Genomic DNA, 19,708 nt, shown 5'->3' on the forward strand with positions numbered 1-19,708 from the left:
AAATATCATCTCTATATCTATTATATGTGTAATCTATTTTTTATATGTAATTTAATCAATTTTAAAGAGAGAACACCCCCGTTTGTGAGACAAAAGTACACAAACAGAGAAGTTGCTTGTAGAACTTTCAAAGCTAAATATTCATCAACTGCTTGTCCCTTTGTCTTCCTCTCAATTATAACTTTTAGTTACAACGTACAACGCGATTGATCACAGTAGTTGCGCCTGTAACGACAAATGTCTTAAGCTGGTTTTTATAATGCGCTACCTTGACACTTTTACGTATCGATGAGTTCTTGCGACTTTGCATCCTAACAAAGGGAAACAGATACCTTGAATAATTTTCGCACAAAAAAAGAAAACTGAATACCTTTTTCGGATAAGTTTTACGCTGTATGAAATTTAACGAGAAAATCATCTGGAAATAATCTCACAGCAACAGTGAAAATGGGATGTGATAAAATATCCTGATGTTTTACTCGTGAGGAAAAGACAAAGCTAATTATTTTCTATTCAACGCGTGCTTACGTGAGAATAGCTTTATTCTCTTCGTGCTGAGTTATTTATACTGAATCCACGATGCAACCAAATAATTTACTCGAGCAATATTTACAACAAAGAAGTTAAGTTTGCATTAGTCTGTTCATTGTTTACTATAACTTTCCTACTAATTTTGTTGCATTATTCAACTTTTATAACCACATTTAAATTAATATTTAATATACTCTCTCTCTCTCTCTCTCTCTCTCTCTCTCTCTCTCTCTCTCTCTCTCTTTCTCTCTTTCTCTCTCTAAATGTATGTGAAATATTCTTAATAAACGTTGCGACAGTGCAATAGGCGTTATTAATATTTTTTAATGAATAACTGTATGCAATGCCATTAATATAGATATACTTAAACGGGAAGACATTAATAAAGCTCATTGTATATTTCTAGTATATAGCATAGATTTAATTGCTTTCTTTCTCTAGTGTTGCACAGATCGAAAATAGAAATCTTGATTTTATTTGCTATTGTATCATTTTCTCTGTCGCGTTCTATGCGATCACGTCGAGATATAACTAACCATTTTAACGGTATCTATGCTTCACGGATTTTTTGCCAATGATATTCTCTCCATTTTCGTCGACAATTGGCGAAAAACGCCGCAGGATAACCGTTGCATCGGTCCATCGTGGTAGACATTGTCTGCTTTTATCATGGAAGGTCAGCAATCTCGTCCATCAGCAGAAGGAGCGAGCTACGAACCATGTAGACGGTATTCGGTAATATCGCATATTCGAGGCAACTCGAGAAGTAGATGGAAATACAAGTTACTCACCGATCTCACGAGGTTAATTAGTAATCTTGAGAGATAATTGCTCGAGGCATAGGATACCGGGCACGATTCGCAACAACAATCACTGGTTGGAGTACGCCACGTGTTACCAGATTCGTCTTTCAAGCGGTGCAATTTCGTCCAAAATTACCGCGATTTGAAACTAACACTAAAGCTCATTTTCTCGCTCGTTACAGCACTTGACAATTTTGACATAAGCATTATGCAATTTATGATAACTCGTTTAATGATAATCGTGTGATGTAAATAATGATAAATAATATTTTCAGAGTGTTATTTTGTTTTTCTGAACTTTGCATCGAATGTAAATACCGTTGACTATTATTTGTCAGTGAATTTTTTATTTGCGTTATATAATACATTTCAATTTGGAATAATTATATTATATACATATATTTAGGATAAAGAGAAAATTTAGTACTTGAGATAGTTTTGTTGAGCGGGCTTGTATCTTAATGTCTGGGACATACCAAGGGCTTTTACGTAGGTAACTTTTAGGATCTATCCTTAGTATATCTTACATAAAACACAGTCTAACTCTACGCACTAGTAATTATTATATATCATAGAAAATCTACCTGTTACATGCTTATCGCCACGGAACAGTTTCTCAAGGTATCATGCAGAACACTTTTCGAAATAAGCGTTGTGACATCTTTTCAAAAGGCATTTAGACAATCTTTTATCTTATTGAAATGCCTAAAATTTCTCGATAATTATTTCTACAACCTGTATAGGAAAATAAATTTGTTTGTAAATAAATTTCACGATTACTAATATATTTGGAAATTAATAATAAAACAGAAGTAAGTCGATGAAACTAAAATCTTGAATTTTTAAAATTAATTTCTAATTATCTCTTTAATCAAAATTATTATATAGGCAAAGAAGAAGATTTTTAAATAAAAAGATTACGTTCTTGCATACTCATTCGAAGATCAGCATCTATATTGAACAAGGAATTTAACCCTAATGGAATGCCTAAGATGATTCATCATCAACGTATTTTGGGCGAGGGGGCGTGAATTCTTTAATGTTACGAGATTCCTTAGCCACGTGGCATAATCCTTCTCCTTGCGCATTAATTTTTAAACAATGCGCATATTAACAATGTATTTTCCGACAAAATTTTGCAATTTTTATTAATTATGTTTTTGTTTCTATCTTAATTTATATAAATACCCTCGACACTTTTCCTTATCAGCGGCCGATCCAAGTTACGTTGCTTCAGATAATCCAGGAAGGGAACAGAATTTCTAATGTTGTGCAAACAATGTAATTTACCTTTATGATTATTGATGCGACGATATTTCTCCATAACGTATTTCCTGTCTACTTATCTACAATTCTTAAAGAGCAGGAAAAATGTTCAAAGTTTATACAAGTCTAGCATTATGAAATTTAATTTCGATGCAACTGTGTGATATGAATCGTATAGTGTCTCTAATAGCACAGATCATATCTCAGCAGTGCTTACAAGTATAATTTTTACATCTTTGCTTTCGTGTTCTAAATACAGTTAGTTAGATGGTAATGATGAATGTTGACTGTATATATAATTTTGAGAACCATCAATTCAAATCATTTGCTAAACAACACCTAAAAAAATCGATGTAATTTCCTGTTTAATACTCTGTATGTGTGAGAAATCAATTCATAATATTTTACAAATAATATTGAGTAAAGAGCGCAAATCGTTACATTTAAGGTACATCTAATAAATCTTGTTGAAGGCGCAATCTGTAACTTTTTTAACTCCGCGACAAATGTTGCGATAATTTGTCGCACATATTATATAGATTTACTACTTTAGTTACGGACATCTGAGACAATTTCCCGCTATTATAGAATCATTTATGGTTGATGCCAATAATTTCTTTGAATTCTTATGTTCTGGAATCTTCAGCAGCGACTCAGTATACTTTCCTTTAACTTTCATTTAATGTTATATTTTATATTTAATAACATTCTTTTTTTTTGTTTTGCTTCTTATTATCTAAATTAATAAGATCAAGATACTTTCTCCAAGAAATCATTAAGGAAATTTAATTCGACTGCTGAATCTTTTTACACAGTAACATATCGAAAGCACAAGCAGATTATCGTTACCATTTAAATACTCGTTCAAAGTCGAGCGCTTTACAAACTAAACTTTAATAAATCTGCATTCCGTCTCGCAAACGAAGGAAGAAATGTTCTAAGCCTACGTAAATGGCTACTTCACTTACGCTACAAGTGCCTACGCTTCTTGATTAAATAATACCGTCAAGATTTAATCGACGTAATTTTCTGCTCGATACTGTGGGGCATTAACTCGCCACAATTTTACAAGTAATAATTAAATAAAGTACCCTGGTTTCAGTTCGAATTCAAGCGTATTATTCACGATTCAATTTATACTCGTCATATTTCACTATTTCGTCGTCAAATCTTATGTGTGTATATTGCTTATATCAATGAGAATGTACACGATAGCGAAGTGGTATTTGTTTCTTATATGGCGCGATGTGTTACATCATGTTTTCTTTACAACTTATTAATAATCTGTACGTATATTTATACGACCAAATGTAGTCGTTCCTCAGGACTCTCGTAACTCCGCTAGATGAATATCAGGAATGGAATACGAATGTTGGTCGCCTACGAGGGACGTTAAATTTGACAGTTCGACTTGGATGAGTAATCGTAATTACATATGGAAACATCAATGTTTTAGATTTCTAATGGAAGAGAGAGAGAGAGAGAGAGAGAGAGAGAGAGAGAGAGAGAGAGAGAGAGAAATATCGATTTAAAATATTATTTCGAATTTTTATTATGCTTTATGTAATAATTGTGAAACGTCACAACATCAAGATAAGTTGCACAAAAAAATTAACTTAAAAATACATCGCATTATAACAAATTACCGCGTAGTGGTGATTTTTTCCAATAGCAGACAATAAATAAATGCGAATTTTCATGGAAGGACGACGGATTGGACGATTTATCATCCGGTTTATCTTTTTTCCGGAAAAACGAGTCGTCCGTACGGATCGTTTCAAGGAGTTACAGCCCTGATTGGGCTGCTGGTCGTTCAGGTAGGTAGGTGAACGTAAGATAGCTAAACGGGTGACGTCATTGGCTCCTTGGATCTATCAGAAGGTGGGATGGAGAGAGAAAGGGGACACCGTATGGTCTCTTAGAGAGAAGAGAAAGACGAGAAGAACCAGGAAAGAGGGTGGGAGTTATTCGCCAGTACACCGTGAGTCGCTGGCTTCAGGTACGGGTGCACGGCACCGCGTGCAGGCAGGTAGTTCTGTGGTCTTTCTCCACGTTTCACCGCGCGATCGTGTTGTTCAAGTTGCGAAGCTATGCGCAGGAAAACGTTTCCATCCTCGCGCTTCTCCATGATCCGGAACTGGAGCGAAAGCTGTTAGCCAGGAAAAAAAAAAAACTTGCGACGTAATTTTGTTCCGTAATGATATATCATCTTTTCTGTGCATAAGTCTTGTGTAATTAAATAGTGGATAGTGCATATGATCTTCATTGAATGTTAAGGGATAAAGATGTGGAGCAGTGAGCATTTATGATAGAAGAAAGTTGCTTCTCGTTGAGAAGTTAATGCAATGGAACGAAAGAAGCACGTGGTACATCGAGATGGAACAAGATGACTTTATGCCAATATTCAATTTAATCGTTAATATCCAGAGAAGCAATTTTATTCGTGTAGAGGAATTCTAACATAATCTTTATAAATATCCAGCGAAACTTGAAGAGAAATTTTTCCAAGCAAGTTCTTCATCGTATGATCGCTTTGAATTCTCCCAATGGAAAATCTTCTCGGGTTGCTCTCTGGCGAACGAGGACGAGCCCTTTAACAATATTATTTATAGAATCGCTGAGGATTCTTCGAGTCGTGAATAAAAGAATTGCGAGCTTATCACAATAACGCTAAGTTTGCGAAATTAAAAGATGGTTTTACCGGTTAAACAAGTGTTTCGATACATCTGGCAACGGTTTCTACCAACCAGCATATCCGGCATGCAATTGCTGCATATAATTCTTTAGAAGCATCTGTCTGACTCTCGCTTAAGATATAACTGCTTGCTCATCGTCAACCTTCGCATCTCTCTTCTTCGCCGTATCGTGTTCTTAAACGCTCTCTTGTTTATCTGATCTTCTGCAATTGCACTTACAAGATTATTACGTAAAATCTCAAATCATAGAATAACGTTTATAATATTTATCACATCGTCCAGAAATCTATGCTTAAAAATAAAAAAGAGAAACAAATAATATTTCAATAAAGTATAGAGAGGGTTGAACACTAAAAGCGGTCATTGTCTCTAATTTTATCACGTATTTACTACGCAATTATCGCAGCTCGTAAGGAATACTAAACCTCTCGAGATGGCAAACAGAAGAGATAACAACTATATATATATATATATTGTTGCCTAAAAGGAAGGAAGATCGAAGAAGGAAGAGACTAAGTACAAGGGAAAGTATAATGTAAAGTAACAGCAAGTGTAACCAAGCAAGGGATATTATCAGACTGATGTGTAATGTGTCGCGTGTAGACACTGCAAACAACGCTATCGTGCCAAGAATCACAAAGAATTTTCTGCTGAGTGGGAGTTTGTATTTGTCTTTAACCTGCTCTGAAGGATATTTCATCTTGCACGATGTTATCGTTTCGATTTTGGCGCGTTCGAACGGATTCATAAAATCTATGCAATACGAATTTACTATAGAGAAGACGACGAAGTTGAATGCCTGTGTGTAACTTTGAATGTATAAAATGAAAAAATGTTGAAGTGGATAAAAGTTCGTCAGAATGCGTCGGCAACGACGTCCGCGTCGACGACGCCGACGTTACCCGGATCTCATCGGGAAGTAAAAGACGATGAGACGAGAGTTGAAACTGAAGTTAAGAAAGAAGAGGAAGGCGAAGATAGCGGTATGGAGAGAGAAGACTCATTATGCAATATCGAGCTGAGTGATTTGAAAAAAGTACGCTTTGTCGACTTCTTCAATAATAAATTTTAATAATAAAAGTAACTCTAATTAATCTAGTTATAATAAATCACTGATAATGAATATGAATCGTTAAGCCGGTATAAGACAAGATTTCTTAAGACAATCCACACCATCGTATAATTTCTCTTAAATTATTATGTACCGTAGCTTGAGAATGTTTGATCATGCGAAGATTTCAATACGCGTGAGTAATTATAATTTACTCTCTCTTTTATAAGAAGCGCATAAAATATTAATGATATTGAAAGCTATTCGCTATTTTTTCAACCATCATTTTTTTTATATAGATATATTTCGAAAAGCTTATAACTAGAATTAATGACCGATGAAACCGTTCGCTTTCATTCCACGATCTCACTCGATCTAACGCAATTTCTGACGCGTACACTAAAACCGGTCGGTTTCTTCTTTATTGGGCGTCAAAGCTGTCTCGAACAGGTGCGGTATCCTTCTCTTCCCGATATACATGCGAGACGTGCCGTTACTACGTATAATCGCTTTTACGTCGACCGGGGCACGTAACACATCTGTCACTACCGTCATCGTTACCAGTACACGATATGCAGTAACTTTCATTGAAGAATTTCACTGCGGACGCGAATTGACATAGTGTACTAGCTTGCCGCCTCAGATCTAACACAACAGCATGACTGATACGAATTCCGACTGAATCATTCAAACACCATTATAGAAATTGAAACTGTCTTATGTTATTCTCTATCATTCTGTTCGTTTCATTCATCATGTAACATATCTATCAGATTTTTTCGCGAGTTATAAAAACAGATCTGTAACTCATCGTATCGTCATTTCCGTGACGAACTGTTCCGCTTCATTTTTCTTTCACGTTCGTTATTTTTGTCGAAATACTGAGTTAAACAAACATCTATGATGCGCCGACTTTCTATACATGTAACTATCGTTCATCAATAGCGTGAGGGCTAGTTACGAAACCTGTTAAAGCCCGGTTGCTGCTGATAGATCGCAAATTACGACCGGTCCGCCTAGCATTTCTATTTGACCTCTGCCATGCACCATGATGGTATACGGCGACGCAAAACTCGAGGTGACGTCGTGTGGTCGATGTATCCAGGCCTTTACTCGTCTCCTCTCGTTGCACAATTGCTTGCGCGGAATTACCTGCAGCGTCCAATTATCTCGTGGATATGTTGATTAGGGAAACGAAAGAAGCAGAGCAATGCGGTAGGTTTAGCGTTACATGCGATTTTATCACAGAACCAACGGTTTTATCGGCGATAACGTAAGGACTCACGTAACTCCGCACAAGAAAATTTAAATTGATCTCTCTCTCTTTTCTCGCTTTTATTTATTTAGAAAATATTTGTAAAAAATTGTATTTATTACGGTTACATTTGCATCATAAAATTTATTTCATCTGTTGATTTGCTTTATTGATATCTATAGATACTTGTAGAGCAATATACTTATATTAAATTGGCAGAGATAAATAGACGCGTGTAAAGGAAGACACATCCATCTATATGAAACTTTAAATTTTTATTTGAGTTAAAAAGCATTCTATTAAATATTAATTATATAATAAGTTTCTTATATACATAAAGAAATAAAACTGCATACATATTTGTATAATAAAATATTCGTTTACTTATGTCAGTGTATTTATATTTCGCAACGATTCTCGTCGGCGCATTCTTGACGTTCGCGAGACTCGGCGGCAAGAAATCTTCTTTGATGACTCCCGCATTAAATCCTCGTCACATTGTCTCGTTTCAGGACCTGTTCTCGCAGCTGCAGTTTTCGCAAGAGAGCGCTCTGCCGCCCGACACATTGCGTCGCGCGCTGGCCGAGAGTTTTCTCGATCAGCAGAGATTTCAGTTGGGTTTCATGGACGACGCGGCGGAATGTTTCGTAAGTACCAACATTTCTGTTGTTTCACATGCCTGATTAAATCGAGATATCGATATGCATAATGCAATCCGTCAATTACCAAACGGTCAGACTTGAACGCGCTAAAGTTGAAACGAACTTTTCATTTATTATCTTCGATAAATCGCGTTCTCGATAGATCGCTGAAATAAATTTTCAAATGAGACACTGCAAGAGACGCGAAGTATAAATCTATAATACATTTGCAATTAAGAAAAATTTATATAAATATATTCCGTCAGAATAAGAAGAGAGATTGAACTTTCTTGCTAATAATGCAAAAGTTTCGATGGCATAGATAGATATAAAGTTCTAGCCGTCAAATATAATCGAATTAAATCAAATCGATCTCAGAGAAATCGATTTCTTCTTGCTCTAGAAGGGGGAGAAAGTCGTTATTTTGGTTATTGAATATTTCGAAGTTGATTGAATGTTGCTAATGGTGCCTCGTTATGGACAAGATTGGACTAGCAATAATGATCTTAACTGAGTCTTGCCAGTACCACTGCTATATTACTTTCTCGTTTACTCAACGGTCACGTTGGACGCTAGTATGTCCGTATGTATGTCAATACTAGTCGGTTTGAATAATACCAATGCAACTTGGTACTTACACAGCGAAAATGCGCACAATAGATGCAAGGACAGTAATATAATCGTGGCCTCACACCATTGTTGTGAATATTCTTGTATGTAAGATTCTTATCAAACTAAGCAATAGTGAGGTTTAGCTGGCGTATTTTTATCATTACACAGTAAGTTAAATTAATAGATGACAATCATTAATTTTTTTGTTGAAGTAGCATAGTTTATTTTCTGGAATTACACACAAATAATGGAAATAAATATATCCCTTTAACTTGGCCTTACAAGTGCGGCTACGTGTTGCGATAGAAATAAAAAAAAAACGAAGGAATGCGCGCTCGCTAATGTACAGTTCTCAATTTTAGGAAAACATTCTCTTACGTATACATCTCCACATTGCAAGCGGCGAGGCTGAAGATATGTGCAGCGCGAGACATTGTGTGCCACATCAAAAGTTTGCCATGACGCTTGTCGAGCAAAGCGTCTGTGGAGCTTGCGGTGCGACGTCAGAGCCACTGCCTTTTACACAGGTTCGTGTTATTATTAACATTACACAGATGGTTAACTTAATGCTTTTCTACATCCATGCTACATTATTATGTATATGGAAAAACGGCCAAAAGAAAAATTGTATTTGAAAAATGTTTGCATGACGCATTTTATAACTCTTATTATATAATATAAATGGTTTTTATTACATAAACAATTTATATGAATAATTTATTATTTGTTATATTTTCTGTGCAAGTTTATTATACATATATATAAAAGTTGTATATATATATATATATATATAACTTTTATACAAGCATGTAGAGATGTAGATTTATCTTTTCTCTGTGCATTTTCTTAGGTACAATGGTTTTGAGGAAGATATATGAGAAAGGATTGGAAATGTCATCTTCGTTTCCGAGATGACATGCTAAATTTCACACTTTGATTGTACCTTAGTGATCTTTCCACTTTTTACTCATATCATTTCTTCACGTATTCGCATATAGATTTACCTAAGACATATATATATAGTTTTTGATATTTTTTTCTCTCATAAACATTTCTTATAAACATTCATACATTTCTTATAAACATTTCTATTTCGTAAACAGATTTACATTTATAAGAATAAACATTTATAAATTTGTGTCTCTTCTTGAAAATTATTGTTTTTAACCGCTACAATTCTATTTTGTAATTTTGCTATTATATAGCAATTATATAACTATTAATATTAATAAAGAAACAAAGGGAGAAGATGTTCTTTATTAAATGTAAATATCTTCGTAATGTTTTTTTTGTTTTTTTTTCTTTCTTTTTTTTGTAACTAAGTAGAATCGAAAGTATGATATATAAAAGTATTATGCTTTACAATGTAGTTTAATAATCATATATATTCAGCGTTTGTAATTTTATTCGTTCTTTTATCGATACTGTAATATCAATCTTTTCTTGTTGTCATTTTAACTATTTGTGTTGCACAACGGAAGCGGACCAGCATAATATTATATATATAGTGCTCTCAGTATCTCGTGGGTGAAGTTGATTTCTCTTAATATGATATTGGGCATCGTTGACTAGCGAACCGTAAAAGCATGAAACTAGTTGCTGTTATTTATTGAGCAAAATATTATTCAGTATATCGGCAGTGAATTTTTTGAAAAGTTTAGAATTATTAAATGAAAAAAAAAAAAAAAAAAAAAAAAAAAAAAAAATTCTATTTGCAGATGGTTCATTATGTGTCTGCATCAGCGTTAACATCTCAGGCTCATCAAACATCGCTGAATTCTAAGAATAGTCCAGATCTTTTTGGACAACTTCTCCGAAGAGCTGGCGGGATGGGTGACATCCGGGATTGTCCGGTAAGCAAGGCTAAACGAATACATTTTACGAAATGCTTGGTCGAATTGTGACTAACGCGTTTCTATTCTGCATATTACATTTTGTCATCAATTTTATGATAGTCCACTCATAACGTTGGATTTTAATTAAGATTACGGCCACTGACTCATTTGAACACGATCTTTATGAATATACTCTTTCTACGAATTTGTATTTGATGATAATTCTAAAACTTTCTCTCAAGAATAAAGGCAAGCCGAACAAAATGTGCACGTAATTTTAGAACTATTACTGAGTTATATTTTCTTTTATTTCTTTTCTTCAGAGTTCTTGCGGTGCAAAAATTCAAATATGTCGGACTCTAATGAATCGGCCGGAAATAGTCTCTGTCGGTGTCGTCTGGGACAGTGAACGACCGTCGTTGGAGCATATCATGGATGTCTTCGCGACAGTGGGCACGTCCCTTCGGCTTAGTGATGTCTTCCATAGTGTGGTAGACTCTCGATGGGGTGCCTCTACCGTGCATAATCTCGTAGGAGTGGTTACCTATTACGGGAAACATTATTCTACCTTCTTCTTCCACACAAAATTAAAGGTAAGTGTTATTTAATTTTACGTTTGCATTATAATCAGTGATTTTAATTATGGCAATTTATAATATGAGTTGATAAATTTTCAGGTATGGATATATTTCGATGATGCAACTGTCAAAGAGATTGGACCTCGGTGGGAGCAAGTCGTGGAAAAATGTAGGAGAGGTCGCTATCAACCTTTACTACTCCTGTATGCGACGCCCGCTGGTACTCCGGTTAATACTGAGAACGCTCCAAAGACTGTTATTCCTTTCCCGAATAATAATGGTTTAAAGACATCTCCAAAGAATAACGTTCGTCGTTCGATTACACCTAGTCCTGAAAAGCCATCCATCAACAGCACTGCCAGACGTGCCATCACTCCCAATCCCGACAGTCCGCCTCATCTTTACACTCAACGAAGCATTTATAGTGATTACCAGAATCTCACAGATATCCAGAATAATATATTTAACAACCAGGTACGTTGTAATAATATAAGTATTTACTCTAATAATTTTTTATAAATTCATTTTTTGAAAAATATATTTATGAACTTTAATTTACTGACTTCAAATTAATATTGCCCAGGGCGTGGATGCGGTTGACGGCGATATAGAGTCGAAATATATTAGTCGTCGCGCCGTGGAAAACGTAATGCAACAACAGAAGAAACAGCAGATGCAATTGACACGTAGTTTAAGTGTGGGATCAGCTCCGCAAGATGGTATCAGTATCCCTGACCATATGAACATACCTCGAAGACGAGATTCCGGCAATTGGTCTGGTGATCGAAACAGCGCGTCATCGAGTTCGTCGACCACGATGGACAATACGTATTTGTATATCGTTAATAAAATGCAAAGAAATTCAAACGTACCTAAAAGTCCTATCAAATCTGGAGAACTCTCAAGTAGCAGCAGCGGTCATTACGATGCCGGTTACGATTCGTATTCTTTATCCTCTACGGACAGTCTTCCACTTCAGCAGGGACTAAAGCATAATTTACAGGTAAATTTCCGTTTCAACAAAATTGAAAACAATAATGATTTGAGAGAAACAGAGAATATGTGTGTACAAGATTTCAAATATCAAAAATTTTAATTTTCAAGGTATCTATGCGCATTTATTAACTTAAATATTCCTTGTAGCTTGCTCAAATACCAGAAGGTTATCAACCTTCTTCCGGCGATGATTGCGAACGATTGTGTAAGGAAACAGACGCATTGCTGGATAAATCCCGTGCCGCCGAAGATGCTGGCGATCTTAACACGGCCGTGGCATTGTGCAATGCGGCTAGCAGTAAAGCCAGAGCCGCGATGGACGCACCGTATAATAATCCTCATACAATTACGATAGCAAGAATGAAACATAATACTTGCGTCATGAGAACAAGAAGTTTGCACAGGAGAATGCTACAAGAACAAGTGACCGTTAATGGCGACAAAGAAGGTAAGAAATCAAGATATTAATTGATTATTCTATCGAGACATGCAGATTAGAAATATTTAATATTGTATTTTTTTCAGAAGGAGTGTCTGAAGGAAGACATTCTCGAGAAAACAGTAAATCAAGCCAGCATTCGAGGCAAAGCTCGCGAGACAAAGGTAATCATTCTCGACAAAATAGTCGGGAGCTTCTAGTAAACACTCCAGCGATGGTGGATAAACCTACCACGAAGAGTATCGAGATATATGCTACTTTACCGAAAAAGAAGACTCTACGTAGTAAGGCGACGGCAGTGAATGTTATCGAAGATGAGGAATACATGCTTTACGATCGTCCAACACAAAGGACTGGTTTGTTTAGTCGTACGAAGCGCTGTGACGATGATAAGAAGGACAAGAAACGAGCGAGAAGCGAGGAGAGAAATAAGAACATATCAAAAGATTTTTCAATAGCACCGTCTCGATTATCACCGTCTCCAAAAGGAGTGAAAATTGAGAAACCGAAGGAAATTACCGAAACAACTACGATTAGAAGTACGCAGCTTAACAACACAGCTGCAGTAGAACAGAAACAAGGCAAGAAGCAGCATAAGATACGCAGAAAATTGCTCATGGGCGGTTTGATCAAGAGGAAAAACAGGAGTATGCCGGATTTACGAGAAGGACAGGATGGTCAGACAAACGTGAACCCGGAAGGATCTTCTAATATTTTACCAAAACAATCATTGGATGATTCCAACGTTGGTTTGAAAGGCAACGATGTAAGCCAATCATTGAGCGGCTACTTATCAGAGGGGCATCTGGAGTTTGCCGGAAACGGCGGATCTGGAAACACCAGCAATCCGAATCTTGAGAGAAGTCGTCTGATGAGAAAGAGTTTCCATGGCAACGCCGGCAAAGTGTTACATGTTGCAAAAGTGCCTCCACCTCCTCCGCTTAGAACCACTTCTCAGCTTAGTAAATCTAAATGTTCGAGCGAAATGCACAACGAGCAACAATCTGACAAAATGGTATATCCTTTGCCGGATAGTAGATGCGCGCCAAATTCGTCGCAAGATCAGAACAGTGCTTATTGGAATCACATAAATACGAGCAACTCATCGAATGTGGCGAACAGAAACTCAGACTATGCCGATTACTCCTCGGAATCTCATTCTCTTCCGTTTATACCATCTTATAATGAACAGAGCAATAATATTTCCGGGACATGCCAAATAAACTATAATAATAAGCCTAGAATCCAGGATGACGTTGTGCAATATGCTAATGGCATACTTTATGAACCGACTTTTGTCGTTACTCGTGCGGACGTGCACAATGAGCAGAGTCCTGTTAAGCAACAGTTTCAGCCGGATTCTTTGCCTTCCTATTTTGAAAACAGTAATATCTCGCATTCGCGGCAACCGAGCGAAGATTTCCCACCACCGCCATATCCATCAATACATTCAGTGTCGCATTCGAGACAAACTAGTGAGGATTTCCCGCCGCCACCTTCACCAATTGATGAACCGATTCATCTTCAAGAGACTCAACAGCATCAAATTTCCGTGCAATTGCAACAACGTGTGCAACAATATGAAGCACAACAAATTACTAGCTTGTTAGCGCAATTACAAAGCAAGAGAGAGCAAATCTTGACTGACGGTCCAAGTGAAGAGAAACGACCGGAGGAGCACGAAGACGAAGAAAAGTCATCGAGTGAAACGTGGTTGAGAGAATTGCAAGCTAAACAGGCAGAGAGAAAAATGAAGAGACAAGGATCTTTAAATCAAGACATTCCAAAAGTGAGGACTCCATCGATGCCAACAGTTCAAGGACCGACTATCGCTAGGAGAACCAGCGATTTGATGATGAACAATCTCGGACAGGTATATGATCAAGGTCGTGATGTTACGGATTGCCCGAAAGTCGTTTCTTCGGTGAAAGACATGGCTGCTAGGTTTGAACAGATTAAGCTGCAACCGATAGCGAAATCAGAAGCAGATATGAAACCTCAATCGAAGCAGAATGTAAATTGTGTTTCTCCAATGCTAATATCGAATATGTGTCAAGATACATCGATGGAGGGAACAAAAGTTAACAAATTATCCTCCGAAAATTCCATAGTCTTTACGAAGACGGAGACTTCAAGCTCTCAGGCTGTTTTGAAATCCAATTTTGATTCGCAATTGAGCCAGAATACTTTTGATCCAATGCCATCGAACAATTCTAATGTTCAACAGAGCGAATTAAATGCCGCGATATTATCCATGTCCTTGACACTGCCGCACGAAAATGGTTTGCCCATTGATTGCCCGGATGACGATATCAGCGAAGTGGCGATGCAGAACACCATACAGAACACAACGATACTGCCAAGCGAGGAGGACATTGCCCCGAGGAAGGTGAAACGACGGATAGGGAAGAAGAAAAGCGTATCATTCTGTGACCAAGTGGTTCTTGTTGCAACAGCAGAGGACGATGAAAAGGATTCGTATATACCTAATCCTATTTTGGAGAGAGTTTTACGTTCTGCGATGAATAAACCTGAAACTGCTCAGGTTCTGCGAGAAATCAGAAGTCTTCAGGAAGCGGAGACGAATCGTGAAAATACAGTTGCAAAATTCCAACAACAGACTCTTCCTTTAAAGAGCGAAGCTGATAGCATGCCGGCGACACCTTTTCAGGATCAGTTGAGAAGCGTTAATCCAATTCCAGATACCATTAAACCAACGTTTGGGCGACAGAACTCAAGCGATTCCACCGGATTGCTAACAGATAAGAAATCTTGTGGGAATGAAGGCAAAGACGTCGTCGATTGTAGAGAAACATATGCTGGTATCCCTGCGAATACCTCGAAAACTTCCACATCTTATTCACCGCAACAACATATCAGACACACACAGAATGCGTACACGCAATATCTACAGTCGATGTATCCGCAGACCCAAGCATCCCATCCGAGAACTCAAGCGATTCCTTTATCTCAAACCCAGAAGCCAGCCAGTCCTTATCCCACGCAAATACATGGACAGTACATACAAAATAGTATGCAGCAGACGAAAGTATTATCTCAGAAAAACGGTTACGGAACGTATTATCAGTTGGAGCAGCAGCATAATCAGATAAACAAGCAGGCGAGTGTTCAATTGCAGCAGAATACGATGAATCAAAGGATCTCGTCTCACAACGCCAGTCCGATAACCGTTCAACATTCACAGCAGCAGTTTTCATATCCGCCTAATCAATCACCGAGCCCGTATCAAAGTCAATACTCTCAAAGTTCCTATCAGGGTCATCCCTATCAAGCTGTTCTTCCGCAGAATAGAACGGGTCAACCATTACCACAGTATCAAACGTCGTCTAATTCACCCGCGTTTTATCAGCATCAATTGCAACAAAATACGCAAAATTATCAGCAGAGACACGACAATTATCAGCGACAATTAGTACCTCAGAAAATAGATCAACAACAAAATTCCGTGATGCCTAATCAGACGTACCCTAAGACTCTGCAGAACGGTCAGATACAGCCGAATGTAAAGTATCCGGCCTATCAACATCCTCCGCTTTCAAAACAGATGCATTTTGCAATGTCTACCGCGAAAGTCGTTCCGATGGTATCGCAACCGATGGTAACACAATCTTCTTTACAAGCGCCAACGACCACCGTAAGAGCATGCGTGACACCCTGCAATCTTTGTCGGAAGAGAAATGTGCTTGAGCCAACGCTTTATTGCACAGACTGTGACTTTTACATGTCTCGTTTCCGACCGGCTAATAAAACCACTTGAATCGTTTCTCATTAATTTGTATTAAAAACTGAATGTTTTTCGACGGAGGAATATTAGCGTCATCCTCTTTGTAGTGAATTAATTAATTACTGCGTCGACAAAAATAATTATTAACGCTTACAAAAGTACTAAATGTTTACATTTTTATAGCAGCATTGTATCACAATTTAAATGATTCGCGTGCAATCGCAAGAATAGAATTCACTGAAAATTAGAAATGTATATGTCTCGAATGTGTTTAAAATCTCTTATATACAACTCATTAAATTTATAGGTAATTTACAAATAAAATTAAATACAATACACATAGTACTATAATAATTCTTATTAATTTTACAAATGATGACTTTCGATGAAGTAAGTATAGATATATTATCCACATTGTATAAATATTAAAATTAATTCTTTCGATCGGAGACCCTCATCGTGCAGCTATTATTTATACGCATGTATAATATTATCTCGATAAATTGATTTTTATAATTTACATTAGAGATATAGAAACAGATTGTACTTAATCGATATCATTTTAAATATATTTTAATACTTGTTGAAGATTATTATTATAATCCGTCGGCTCTAACATAGTTTTTAAATACGTCCATTATATTGTTTATATCATATACAATAACGAACACATATCGGCGTCACATCATTGAGGCGTTACATTGTTATATTATAGCGTTCATGTCTGCACTATTCTCATTTGTATATAGGTGAATTTCATATCATGCTTTAATAAGACCAGCGAAACCAATATCTTTATTTTATAAGTTATATAATAATTCATTTTATAATTTATAGTTGAGCGAACCGTACTTTCAGTTTTTGTATACTCTTTGTATTTGTATGCTCTTTGTGCAAATTGTATTTCATGATAAAAAGATGTGGATAGTTGTGGAATTGTGATACTAGCCATGCTATGTAAAACTTATCTCGTTAAGATACGAACTATATATACAAATTGCAAGAGAAAAGCTAAATAGGTAGCAGATGAAACTTGATCTCTGAGAATGCGTGGAGTTTATTTTACGTTAATAATCGTCAAAGTTGCGTCTTATTGTGTATTAACATATATCACGTTACACTGTATCACTTTCCAAGTGTTAGTTAAATGTACAAATCTCTGATTTTATACCTTTTGTATGTGAGTATTTTGTTTTAAAAATACTTTACTTTTATTGTAAAATCCATTAATAAAGCTCCCTTACAATATCACTTTGTCTAAATTTCTTTTAACTATTAGTAAAATAAAGAAATAAAACTTTATACGTTTTCTAATTTTATAATTACATATCTTGTTACTATCATGTAATAAAAATTATTATTAATTATTATCATTAATTATTATAATTAACGATTAATAAATATTACAGTTACTATATGTTAATTAAAATAATATCTATTAATTATATTATGTATTAAGTTCGTCATCCGCGATTAGTCCTAGCAAAATTTTTTCATATTTCAAGCTTGTTTCCGCGAGTAAGAGTGCCACCAAGAAACAGCAAAAGATAAGCAAGAAAAAGAAAAAGGAGGTTTGGGGGCGACGGACAGACTAATATACAGTAGTAATTTATAAATTATTTATCATTTATATTATTTTCGAAATAGACATATATTCGACGCGAGACGCTTTGTCGAATTTTTATTTTAAACGCAATCGCAAGAGGCATCGGAAAATAATTTGATATTATTAATATCATTAATAAGTAATTAACGTTTATGAATATAATATTTAACTACATATATCGCGACAATAAATTTCGAAGAGCGTATTTCACGTAATTTATTTGTTTAATCAAATAAGAATTAAAGTAATAAAAAAACAAATTATAAATTATCGTTTCGTTGCGATCTTTACGGACAATAATTACTTAACAACACGTAGAGTCAAATATATTTTTTTCCGCGATGCTATTTCATTTGACTTTTCGACGATCTAAATATAATTTGGATTAAGAACGTGCTGTAAAACGATCGAATCGCAAAATTGAATAATTAATATAACGATAAGTTCCGTGATACATTAATCGTTTAATAAATAATTAATTTATAATTTAAAATATTTATATAATTTAATATTTTCCATATCTATTTTATATTACGTAAAATATTTCGGCAGCGAATTAGAACAATAACATGGGCCTTGACGGCGTAAACATTGACGCGCGGAAACATTGTTTATGTATTACGAGTAGTGTTAATAGGCGGGTTCTAAGCCGGGTCCTCTGAGGGGGGGTGAGGGGCGAGGGGAAACCGCGCGGGCGAGGGGGCATGACGTCACGCGGGCGGAGGGGGATTTTGGAGGCGCGGGGTCCGCGGAGAGGGGGAAGGGACCGCGGCGGAACGGTAGGCGCGGGGTCCGCGGAGAGGGGGAGGGGACCGCGGCGGAACGGTAGGCGCGGGGTCCGCGGGGAAGAGGGAACGCGAAGGTACGACGCCGCAGCGCGGTGTATTACAAAGGGTGAGTGTCGATGTCCGACAGCTATAATTTATTATAAACAATATAAACAAATATCATCTCACACTGCACTATTGCACGTGCGGCATTGTTGAATTTCGTAGAAAGATTATTGCACGTGCGGCATTGTTGAATTTCGTAGAAAAATGATAAGGTTAGCGCCGATGTTTCGCGTATCCCGCATCATCATCCACGCGCATATCTCGCGCTCATGCGAACGCCTCGCGCCGTCCTTCTCCCACACGCGTGCATGCGGTCGCCTCGCGCTATCTCCCTCATACTCACCGTCTCACGAACGCTATACTCATCGCACCGACTTACGAACGCTATCCCTTTCCCGCGCTCATGCGAACGCCTCGCGCCGTCCTTCTCCCACACGCGTGCATGCGGTCGCCTCGCGCTATCTCCCTCATACTCACCGTCTCACGAACGCTATACTCATCGCACCGACTTACGAACGCTATCCCTTTCCCGCGCTCATGCGAACGCCTCGCGCCGTCCTTCTCCCACACATTACGGCATCGTACCTTAAGATCGCGCGCGGTTTGTACTGAGGATATGCAAGGAAGGGAAGCGAAAGAAATACATAATCATTTTTTTTTTTCATTTTTTTAACATATTTATTTATTTATATAGCGCCGATGTCCGGCTGCTAGAATTCGCGTCGGGACATGTTTATCGGTGTACTTACAAAAGGCGGGTGTCGATGTCTGAAATATAAGGCGAGCGCCAGTTTCCGACTGCTCGAGAATTTATAAATAAT

The 19,708-nt window shown here is 36.9% G+C and overlaps 1 protein-coding gene across 5 annotated transcripts in view; it reads left to right on the forward strand.

Moving 5' to 3' along the window:
- The window catches only part of Ec (ubiquitin specific peptidase echinus), a 62,914-nt gene extending 45,256 nt beyond the window's left edge, over positions 1–17,658 (forward strand). For 3 of the 5 annotated variants that reach the window (XM_070304096.1, XM_070304095.1, XM_070304099.1), the window contains 8 exons: positions 8,115–8,249; positions 9,218–9,382; positions 10,574–10,708; positions 11,014–11,283; positions 11,368–11,742; positions 11,852–12,271; positions 12,412–12,712; positions 12,790–17,657. In XM_070304096.1, coding sequence (XP_070160197.1) covers positions 8,115–8,249; positions 9,218–9,382; positions 10,574–10,708; positions 11,014–11,283; positions 11,368–11,742; positions 11,852–12,271; positions 12,412–12,712; positions 12,790–16,481 — 5,493 coding nt within the window. In that variant the 3' untranslated portion in view covers positions 16,482–17,657. Of the gene's footprint in view, positions 1–6,086; positions 6,333–8,114; positions 8,250–9,217; positions 9,383–10,573; positions 10,709–11,013; positions 11,284–11,367; positions 11,743–11,851; positions 12,272–12,411; positions 12,713–12,789 lie in introns of those variants that run through there. The other 2 variants (XM_070304098.1, XM_070304097.1) reach the window with 2 other exon arrangements.
- The last annotated feature ends 2,050 nt before the right edge of the window (positions 17,659–19,708 follow it).

Source organism: Polyergus mexicanus, unplaced genomic scaffold (assembly GCF_030449975.1).
Source record: "Polyergus mexicanus isolate NDT 795.1 unplaced genomic scaffold, iyPolMexi1.0 SCAF_11, whole genome shotgun sequence".
Classification (NCBI taxonomy): domain Eukaryota; kingdom Metazoa; phylum Arthropoda; class Insecta; order Hymenoptera; family Formicidae; genus Polyergus; species Polyergus mexicanus.